The following is an 11,891-nucleotide window of genomic DNA, read 5'->3' on the forward strand; positions in this document are numbered from 1 at the left end:
TCGAGATCTAGTATATAATTAAAACAAATTTCGTAGAACCTGATCCGAAACCAAAACTGTATTAAATAAAATCGAATAATTAAATGTCGAAACCTGACCAAATTAAAACCACCACCTTGTAGTTAATTAATTTCAATACAAATTCGAAGTAATTTTCAAAATTTGTCACCTTTCGTATTCTTTTTTTTTTATTCTCACCTCATTTGTTCTGATAAAAAGCTGCAAAAACAGATTTCCAGCATTATAAAACACATAGCAGAAAAAATCTGATATTCCTTGTCGAGAATTCCTTATCACACACACACACACACACACACATATATATATATATATAAACACGACTTCATGGATCTATAGAAATGAAGATTAACATGTAAGCTCACTAGTTCCAGGGCTTCTCTCTATTGGCAGGTCCCTTATTTTCACACACATACACGCACACATATACGCCCACACATACACATATATTCATGTTATATCAAAAGTCAAAAATGATCTGCCAAAGGAGAGTTGCCCTGCAACTAGTTTTAGCTTAGTTACACTGATGATAAAGGGGAAACCAAAGGTATACTCTCTTTTTTTCTTCGAACATATAATATTTGCAATATTTTTTATCAATCCATTTCAATAGACAAAGTGTGTTGATATATATAAATCTCAGTTAGTGTATAATTTTGTGTTAGAACAAGCTAGCAATTTATTAACAAGTAGATATCTTTTAACATGATCTAATTAATCATTTATAGTTCATTGCATTCTTTTCTTTTTGTCTCATATTATGAAACTTAGAGACTAAGAAGTTATACATATACATAAGTGAAATTTAGATTTGTAATTGTCACTAAAACTGACATGGTATACATATCACATGATGCTCAAACACATCCAAACACATCATAATTATTATTTAGGTTTTTATAACAAATCTTAGAATGTTTTTCTTTTGTTTTATTTTCATATTTATTGTGTAAAAACTTTTATGATTGAATGTGATATATTGGGAGATGTGGTTTTGCTTTCAATTTTTAACTGAATAGTATGTAAAGTTTTATTACCTTGACTGAAGAAGGGTTGGTCAGTTTTAGTGGAAGCACCATAATTTACTGGTTAAGGTTTAAAGGTTTCTACACCCATGTCTGGGGTTCGATTCCCAGACTATGCAATTTCTTGCAGATTATATGATGCAGAGCTTATTGGAAGTTCCATAGTACTGTAGGCAGAACCGTTCGTTGTGGTCGTTTGCTGCAGAGATATCCAGTCCATCGAAGACGTCGTACATGCAGAACCGTCCGTCGATCCAAGTGTTTCGAGGAGAGCTTTATCGTGGAATCCTTATCCGTAGAGCTGTTCATCAATATTGCATATGTTGCAGGTAGTTGATCATCATATCTAATAGAATTAGAGATTATATGATGATGTAATGTGTTACCCAGTGTTAAAAAAAAAAATTGGTAACTTGGTAATATATTTTTGTTGTTAGTATACCTCATTAGGTAGTTGTTTTTTTTAATTTGTTAATTTGATATTTGTCGTTGTGATTAGTAACCTCTACATGAGCTACCATTGTAAATTGTAATGCGCATACAAAAAGAAAACTGAAGCACAAGTGAGGCTTAATTACCTGCAAGATCTAAAACAAAGCTTCCTGATACGTTTTATTATTTCATTCTTCTCACCGAAAATTAGTAGCTAGTTAAAATAATTTAACAAGATGATTAGTTTTGTAGCTTTCTGCCTTTAATTTGTGTTCTTTGTTAAATCAGATACATTAATTTGCAAAGATATCAAAGTATAAATTCAATATATACACTAAAGGGCCACATAAAAAGGCTTTAAAAGCTCAAATCCAAGGTTCTTAAGACTTTAGATCTCATGCATCTCATGCCAATAATAGGCAGTCAGACCGAGAAACCTTGATTATCAATATTCTGCCGTTTTCTTTCTTCAAGTTATTTTGTAGAACTATGTGATTTGTTATTCGATATGTTATTTCGATGAAACATTATGATCCAATTATACAAAGTGAAAGGAAGAATGGTTGAATCCACATGAAAACTGTATGAAAGAAAATGGAAGATATGCAGGCTGTTGTGCTTTTAGCCTTTAATTTTTAGTGCCCTTTTTTCTTCATTCTAACCTTCCTGCGAAATTAACCAGCATGTGAACTCCTGTGTTTTCTTTTTTATCCTCTTTAACTCCCACAGTCAAGATCAATTTCGAAATACGACAAGTCGACAAGGAAGATTTCATATGCAAGAAGCTTAGTCAAATTTGCCGAATGCTGGAATCAAGTGAATCCCAAAGTGCACAATCAACCTAAAAGACAAAGAAAAATGGAAAAACCAAGAGAAGATGTTCAACTGATTTTGGGTTGTACAGCAAATGATCAAGTCTCTCATATTGATACATAAACACATATAAGTGGTGTGGTCATCATTCCTTTACGTTCCTTGCCTTGCAAGATACCTTATTACAAGTTATTTTTTTTCTTGCACACAAATGATTTTTGTGTTCAGTAAGAAGACAAGATCATAAATATCTGTAGCTTTTTTATCTATCTTATTTTTCGGATAACTGCCAGAGCTAGCTATTTGAGCTGCACTGTTAATATAATCTTCCATGACTGATAAGAGGAGAAACTATAATTGGGAATCAACAGAGTGAAGAAAAATACATAAAAGAATAGCAGATAAATTTTGCAAGTCTCTTACAATATCGAACTAGCTGTTTGGACGAATGGTGAGGCATAAAGAATTAGCGAGAAGATATGTACATAGATAGTACTTCATAAAATGTTAAGAAATACAGCCAACAACTTTGATTCCGAAACATGTTGGGAACATGTATACCTCGTCTCTCTATGCTGCTTTAGCTTCCTTGATCCACAACAAAAACCGTAATTAAGATGGTAAATAAATATTCCATCAACTCTTGAATTCTTTTTCAAGTTTCAAAAATCCTAACAATCAATCGTTCTTGATCTTGAAAATTGCTGCCGAGGAAGCTAGTGGTAATGCTCTGATTAACAAATGCTTTAAATTAACAATATCAAAGAAAAATAACGGTTGCTTACCGATGATTGATTAACAAAGATAAGTTTAAATTATTTTTGAATTAAAGGAAAATTCAAATGATACATTTTTATTTGTAACAAAAGGTTCATTTAAACAAACAATACAACAACATTGGGATAATAAAACAAGAAAATACAAAAACAAAACACACAACAACTTTCTTTTGGTTTGATAATTGTTTTTAGTGTTTAAGAACCGTTACCTTAACAAAGAACACCTTCGGCAGCATCTTAAGCTTTAACTCCAGTCTTCTTGTTCGGCTCAAACACAAACTTGATGAGAGATTCTTTGATAGACAACATCTCAGGGAACTCAGTCTTCAACTTAGTGGCATCAAGCTCGTTGTTACTCCTTGGAGCCACAATCACTTTAGCTTGTTCCTCCAATGTGAAGTTCTTCCAAGTGAAGCTCGGGTCAATGTACTCTCTGTACATCTCCAAAATCTCGTTGTGGCTCACAACACCCGGGTTTGTGAAGTTGTAGATCCCGGTTAAGTTCCTCTTTGCCATCTCGATCGAAATGGGTAGGAGCTCGTCGAGGATGGTCATGGAGTTTGGGATGTCAACGACTTTCTCATATCGAGCAATCTTGGTGATGAAGTTTCTAGGGTTTGATAGATCCGAAGAGATAGGCATCCGCACTCTGAGCGTGCATACGTTTTCATAGTTCTTGAGCAGCTCCTCCACCTATTATTGCATTTCAAGAAGTTAGCTATGAATCTATGAAACTAATCTCAAAGAATATAAAACGTTGAACTAATCTATATTTTATCTGGAAAAAGCTAATGCAAGATATAAGATCTATGCAATCAAGCGTACTAGAACTCAGTTAGCGAAATCTTAGATTTTTGGGGATCAGAGAGTAACTATATAAAGAATCGGATCAACTCTGAAGCAATTGAATAATAAAGGGATTGAACATGTGAATAAGAAAAACTGAAGAAACTCTCACGAATCTAAGCCATTGAACTAATCTACATCCTATCTGAACTAATTCAAGATCTAAGACTTAACCAATCACGCTTATTAGAACCGATCAGCAATTTTTTTTGGATCAGAGAGTAACTAAATAAAGAATCAGACAAATCAGAAGTAATTACATAGTTAGGGGACTGCAAATGTGAATAACGAAACTCTCATGAATCTGGAACATTGAACTACACTACTAACACCTACATTTCATCTTCTATCAGTTTTGGGCCTAACTGCACGTTTTAAAACTTATTTAATCACACGAATTGGATCATAAATAGCTAAAATAAAGAAAGAGATCCAATCTGAAAACTTTCTTAAATAAAGGGATCGAAACTGCAAATATCAAAGAGAAACACTCACCATAGCTTTGGTCTTAGAGTAGAAAGACCCAGTGAAGTTAGGAGTATCCTCCTCCTTGAATCCGACACCCGACCCGAGAGGATGACCCGAATCGTACTCGAATATGCAGCCGGTGGCGTAATTGATCAGAACGAGTCCTTTCTCTCTGCAAATGTCGGCGAGAGTCAAGGTCCCGGCGACATTCGTACGGATGGTCTCGACCTTGTGGGACTCGCACCAGTCGACGTTGGGACGCCCGGTGACTCCGGCGGCGTTGAAGACGTGGCTAGGCTTCACGGTTTCGATGTCGTCGACGATGGATTGGCGATCTTGAAGCCGACCGGATCCGTAAGTGTAGGAGATTCCCTGAGCTTCGCAGAGTTTGCCAAGAAGTCCGCCGATCCATCCGGTTCGACCGTAGATTAGGAAGTTGAAGGACGCGTTTGCCTCAGCACCCATTCTTTTTTGTCGGTGATCGGAGATTTTGCCGGGGAGAAGGAGAAGGAGAGAGAGAGAGAGATTGGATCTGAAATGGTTTTGTGTTCGCTAATGTTCTTTTTATCCTATGTTCCGGAGTTAACTAACATATTTAGTTTTACAGCCCTAGATTTTGGTTTTTTGATATTTACAACCCCGATAAATTAAACATTTACCAACTTTAATCTTATTATTATTATTTTTTTTTTTAACAAACCAACTTTAATCTTATTAAGTTAACAAATTAATAAGATAAAAAGAATCGTATAGCACGTTGAACACGTGGCTAGGTGGTGCTGACGGAAAATGTATCAGGGTGTTGTTTCACTTTTCTGGTAAATATGAGGGTGTGTAGAGATAATTTTCAAGATCTTTATGTTGTGTGTTAAATTTAAAATTATTATTCGTAAAAGTTGATTTATTTTTAGAATATTGTATTGTATTGTTGTCCCTTATTTTAGACAGATCTGTGAGGTCGGTGGGACGTGAGAAAATTGTTAATTAACACAAAGGAGATTCCACTGCATTGGAGGTCTACATTTCAAATATTAAACGACCATTAATCTTAACTAATATTTTGGGGTGAAAAACTAATAATCTCGTTTTGTATTTTGTATAAAATGTAATTTTACTTTTAACTGTCAAAAGCATAGTTTTTTTTTTGTCACAAAAGCAGGGTTTTTTTTATTTGATTCTAAAATCACGGAAGATAATCTAACTCTTAATTGTTAAAAATGTATTCTAAAACATTTTTTGTTTTAAAAAATGTTTTGATTCTGATCCATGTTCGGTGGTACGCTCAGCACCAGACTGAATATCTCTTGTAGTCATTTTTTTTTTATAATCTGCATAAATTCAATTTTTTTAGGGTTTAAACCTGAGACCTCTTAGTATATAAATATTAATAAACTCTTAGTCACACCGATGAACTAATGTGACCTTCACCGAACTTTTGAAGTTGAAATATAAAAATAAATATGTTCAAATATAAATTATTTTTTATTTATAAATAAAAAGTATTATATTAAAAATTATTGATGGCATAGGAAAACTCCTACGATACATTAAATATTCAAATCGTTTGATTTGCTTGAATAAATTGCTAACTAGGTAATAAAATTCGTCAATGAATTGGCAACCACTGATTTACAGTAGTATTTGAGAAATTATAGAAACCTTTCCAATTTTAGAAAATAATACCATATATGGTGGTTGACAAAAAAAATACCATATATGCAGAGATAATTAATACGACATAATACATAACTCCGCCATATAATGTATGATGTTAACTTTTCTATAACTGAAAGTTTTTTTTTAAAGAAACCTATATACTGAAAGTTTCTATATTTATTGTAATTGATTTGATAATGAAACACCTAAATCTATGGGATATTTAACATCTCAATATAAAACTCTCAATGTACAAAACCCTCCTAGCCCTTAAATACCATACGTTTCTATTGAAAATATGTAGGATAACCTCTCGTTCAGTTAATTAGTTAAAACTTTTTGTCAACAGTTAACGATGCGATGGTGGTATAGTGTGAGTTATGGATTGAGAAGCAGCTTAGATTTGAAAACATCCCACTAAATTCAATTGTATGGCTACACACAGAACCGAAGGTTTTTTGATGCCATAAGCAAATAGTACATCTTTTTAACAAATTGTCTTATGACAAACTAATATATAAGTAATCAATTTTTGAAAAAAAAAGTTTTGACAGAAGATTTTTTTTTTTTTTTTGAAACACATAGTTTTGATAGAAAATATACAAAAGTATTTTACTATCTTTAAGATACAAAAGTATTTTACTATCATTTTATGTTATTTAACAAATATAAAACTAAAACATACAAATTAGTCTTTTAATTACATAGATTCTTTTAAATTTGTAAACCAAGGAATAAAAAACTATATAAAGATTAAAAAAAATATTATGGTAAAAAGTGATTATAGAAATATCTAAGTTGTAATTATAGAAAAGATGTGAAAAGAACATTGATTGTGATTTGTTGATCTATGTTATCTAGTTAAGAAGCAATCAACAAAGTTTGTCTATGTATGTATAAAATAATATATATAACTGTATGCCCTATAATTTTTTGTAAAAAGTATTTAACAGAAGCGGATGCTTCAAAATTTCTTCAGTAGGCACGGATATTGTTACACAGATATATGTTTATTGCTAAGGTCCATTTAAATATTTAGAAAAAATGTTTTTCCTGTTATGAACCAGATTATGGATGATTCATAACCAAGAGATTATGATTTGTAATCTTTCCATTTATCTATGACGGTGTATCTTCTATATAAGGAACATCTATGTCATGAATAAAGATAGTCTTTTCCATTACTTTCACAACACGTTATCAGCACGAATTCTAAATCCCTAAGCTAATACCCAAATCGAAAAACCCTAAAACCCTAACCCTAGTCGTCGATCTGACGAACCCTAAACTCCGATCGCGTCTCTTGTTCCCGCATCTGTTCCAGCTCGCGTCCCCGATCAGTTTCAGCCCAAGGCGTTCCTGATCCTAGCTCAGACGTTCGCGACCCGAGAGCAGCTCCAGCACATGACTTATTCCTCGTTCGCGACAGCATCAGTCAGCTCGCGTCCGACGATCAAGGCGTTCCCGATCAAGCAACAAAGGACGTCCACGACCCGATAGAAGCGACTCGATCCATTCCAGATCGCGTACCGTTCGTGTCCAGCTCGCGGCTCAACTCCTTTGGTGGTCCGATTCAACAATCATCTAAGGTTAAAAGGTAATTCAAAACCTAAGAAACCATAATCGAACATGGATTGATTGATAAAGAATGAAACCCTAAAACCTAATCTTTATGAATCAAAACCATAGGGTAATAGATCAAAAATCCTAATTGAGTAAATCGAAGCTCTAAAAATTTGATACCCCAAACCCTAAATCATGTTCCTACATGATTAAAACCCCAAATCAGTTTTTACAAGTTAAATTACGATAAACCCTAACCCTATATCTATAAACCCTAAATAATATAAGTATCAGAATTAATTATACTTTAATTATCAAATCACATATTAAAACCCTAATCGAATATTTTGAAATCAAAACTGTTTTCGGTTTTGATCATTGAGGTTTTAAATCTGATTGAATATGATGCTATGTTGCTAGAATTGTTTGACCGTTAAATTGATGGATTTATTTTCTCATTCTGCTTGGTTAATTGTTCATCTGATTTAAAATTGTTTAAACCGACCAGCCTGTTAAAACATTGATTGAATCCGATAGGTTGCTAGCTTGCTTTGCTTATATAATCCGATAGGTTGATAGATTGATTGAGGTTTACTTGTTTAAAATCCGAATAATCTGATTGCATGATTCTTGAGGTTTAATATCATCTGCTAGAATTAATACTAAATAATCTGTATGATATAGGTTATATTTATCTGATTTGGATGTCTTTGAGAATTGAGATCCCGTATGCTAGGTTGATAGGTTCATGATAAAATCTAATGTCTTGAGGTTTAAGACTGTATGCTAAGTTTGATTAAATTGATTGATCTGATTATATGTTTTTGAGGTTTGATAAATTCGGATACTAGATAAATTATTTACACATGGTTTATGCTAAATACCAATCAGCCTTGAAACTGATTCATTGAAATTCATGCTTGAAATCTATATTCTAGTATTGCTAAAATCAGCCTTAAAACTAATTCATTGAAATTCATGCTTGAAATCTATATTCTAGTATTGCTAAAATCAGCTTTGAAACTGATTGAGTGATTAATAAATATTTTTACTAGTCTTGCTAAAATCCATTAATTGTTAAAACCTAATTGCATGATTAATTGAATCTGTTTTTGCTAGTCTTGATAAAACATAATATTATGAGCACATAGAAATAGTATTGCTGAGACTTGCAAGAAATTGACTGATTGATTAAATGTCTTTAAGATTGAGAGTCTCATTGTCCTCACAAGATTGAAATCCGAATTGATTTTTTTTAAGAGTAAGGCCGCATGAAAATTATACCTAAATATTGAGTGATATATGATTTGAGATGTCGAAAATCAATCTGAATTTTGATGCCCTAAATCTCTCTGGAGATAATTATTTACGGTGGGCATTGGATACAAAGATTATCCTAAAGTCAAAAAGACTTGGTGAATGTATGATAGAAAACAATAATGCCAATGAGAAAGATTGATACAAGGCAATATTAATTATTAGTCATCATCTTATTAAGAGTCTCAAAGATCAGTATCTGACTATAGAGAATCCTCTAGACTTTTGGACAGTGTTAAAAATCGAGAGATCACCAAAGAACGGTGTTATTACCAAATGTCCTATTTGATTGGAGGAATCCCAAAATCCAGGACTATAAGTCCGTGGATGAGTCTATTGCTAGCTAGGCAAAATAATGGATTATTGATGAGAAACAGTGAATTGAGACCTCCTGGATTAACCCCATTACCTGATACCAATAAGGCCGCAGAAAAAAAAGGTAACCACGTCCAGAATGATAGACCACACGGTCATGGCCGTGGATGGTGGAAAGGACGTGGCCATGACCACTAAAACACATTTGACCATGGGAATCACTATGGCAGAGGCCGTTGGAATCACTATGGCAGAGGCCGTGGGTATCAACCCAATTTGAGCCATGGTCAAGGCAGTGGCCGTGGTATGTCATTTAAACCACAAAGCTCGACCAAATCAGTGTGCCATAGATGTGGAATGGAGAACCATTGGGCTAAGATATGAAGGACTCCCAAACATTTTTGTGACATCTATCAAAGAGAGTCTGAAAGGAAAGAATTCTGAAACCCACTTGGTCTATAAAGATGGTGAAAATAATTTCGAACATGATCAAGATGATCTTATGGAATATGAGACTTATGATTGCCTAAAATAATCAAGTTGATAATATGATTTCGACATCAAACTTGTGTGATTGCTTTGATTGTATGCTTTCTCTGATTTTTATCTCCTTGAATTTATTTCTATTACATTGTCTGCTTAAATTAAATGAATGAATGAATTTTCTATATGAGTACACTGAAAAACGCCAATATAAGTACTAAATCAGGTATCGCCAGTCTGAAAGAAGACTATGGCTAGGCTAATATATTATTGCCTAAGGGTATGCATCTAGAAAACAGTGATGCCTTATATTCACCCAGCTCTAAGAGCAAGAGCAGCCTATTGAGTTTTAAAGATATAAGAATGAATTGTTTCCATATTGAAACAATGGGCGAAGGAAACAAAGAGTTCCTTCAGATATATGTATAAAATCGCCCAAGGCCATAATAAGTCCTAAAGACTATACATGCATTCTCTACTGACCTAGACTATGCATAGATCAGTATGATAGAGGCTAAAAGCCTGCGAAAATATACACTTTATGGCACGACTGGATTGGCCATCCTGGTCCAAACATGATGCGAAAATTGATATTCAAAAGGCACACATTAAAAGATAAGAAGAGTTATCCCAAAGAATCTCACGTGTGTAGCGTGTACACAAGGGAAACTCATTAGACCATCACCAGTAAAACGGCTACGAGCCCCTTTTTCATAAATAAAGACTATATGTCTAGATAATACTGGTGAATACATGTCCCAAGCGTTTAAATGATTATGGTATGTCCATGGGGGTAAGTGTGGACAATTCTGTGATACATGTCCATACCAAGAACGACTTGGCCAAAATCTTTTAAAACGCAAATAGACTGATTGATAGACCATAACTTATGAGGTCAAAACTCCCATTCACAGCTTGGACCACACAAAATTTACATGCACCTAAGTTAATACGCATCAGGCCATTTAGTTAGCATAGATATCCCCTATCACAATTATTAACGGGTCAAGAGACAGACATACCCCATCATAAGACATTTGGATGTGCTGTCTATGTACTAATTGCTCCACCACAGAGAACTAAGATGGGACCTCAAAAGGAGAATGAGGATATATGTTGGATATGATTCTCCCACAATAATAAAGTACTTTGAGCCAACTATGGGTGATTATATTTGAGGCCAGGTACACATATTATTTTAAGACCAGAAGGAGAAAAATAATAAAGCTGGTAAAAGAATGGTAAAAGAAATAGAATGGAATCAACCATCAATGTCTTGGCAAGATCCTCGGACTAAAGAATGTGAAATAGATGTCCAAATATTATACATTTACAAAGCTAGCTAATCAAATGCCAGACACATTTTCTGACCCGAAAAAGAATGACTAAGTCATATATACACCAATTTGTAAAGCACCAACGAATTTGATGTCCAAGAAGAGACACAGTCAAGTTGCTACAGAGTCTAGAAAACGTATGAAACGTGGTAGAACAAATAGGTTCCAAAAGATAAGAATCCTCGGAAACAAAAGAAAGGTGCAGAAAATGATAATCAAAATCCAAATCCGAGGTTACTAACGAAACCATCCTAGACATGGAGGTAAGGCTGGCCGGCTCTAAGGTACATGTACCAAACAATGTAGTTTGGGACGCCAAGCTGCAAAGTATTAAGGGTCCTGATAATAATGAATCTCAATCGATTATATCATGTCTGGAACATAATGGAACCAATAAGGAATGTCGACATAAGATGATTTATTTGCATACAAGGTAACACTTGAATTTATGAATATAAGCGAGGATCATGAACCCACGTCAATATAAGAGTGCACACTCGTAGAACAGATTGAATGGAAACGTTGGGTTAAATAGTTTAAGGAAGAAATGCGTATTTGGCCATATGATTAATACGCCATTTGATGTTAAAACTAGTGGATATAAATGGGTCTTGTGAGGAATAGAAATCGTGAGATATAAAGCTGATGTTGCACAAGGATTCTCACAAAGACCAGTAATAGATTATGAGGAGACATACTCCCATGTGGTGGATGCAACAACTTTTAGATTTTTTATAAGTCTAGCTATATAAGAGAGAAAATTAGACTTGCAGCAAGTTGATGTAGTGACTGCATATTTATATGGTCCACTGGATAATAAAAGTACTAGAGGGTATTGA

The 11,891-nt window shown here is 33.9% G+C and overlaps 1 protein-coding gene and 1 long non-coding RNA gene across 2 annotated transcripts; one reads left to right on the top strand and one right to left on the bottom strand.

Annotated features, from left to right (window-relative positions):
- The first annotated feature begins 237 nt into the window (after positions 1 to 237).
- On the top strand, positions 238 to 3,340 carry LOC125593424. The gene is made up of 2 exons (XR_007329331.1): positions 238 to 565; positions 1,155 to 3,340. It is a non-coding gene; the product is annotated as an uncharacterized LOC125593424 (long non-coding RNA).
- LOC106430227 (bifunctional dTDP-4-dehydrorhamnose 3,5-epimerase/dTDP-4-dehydrorhamnose reductase) lies at positions 3,094 to 5,038 on the bottom strand. Its single transcript, XM_013870993.3, has 2 exons — positions 4,409 to 5,038; positions 3,094 to 3,760 (listed from the first exon to the last, which is right to left on the bottom strand). The coding sequence occupies exons 1-2, from the start codon at positions 4,844 to 4,846 to the stop codon at positions 3,305 to 3,307; spliced, it is 894 nt and encodes a 297-aa protein (XP_013726447.1). The 5' UTR covers positions 4,847 to 5,038; the 3' UTR covers positions 3,094 to 3,304.
- Positions 5,039 to 11,891: the final 6,853 nt, after the last annotated feature.

This window comes from Brassica napus, chromosome C9 (assembly GCF_020379485.1).
Source record: "Brassica napus cultivar Da-Ae chromosome C9, Da-Ae, whole genome shotgun sequence".
In the NCBI taxonomy this organism is placed as follows: Eukaryota; Viridiplantae; Streptophyta; class Magnoliopsida; order Brassicales; family Brassicaceae; genus Brassica; species Brassica napus.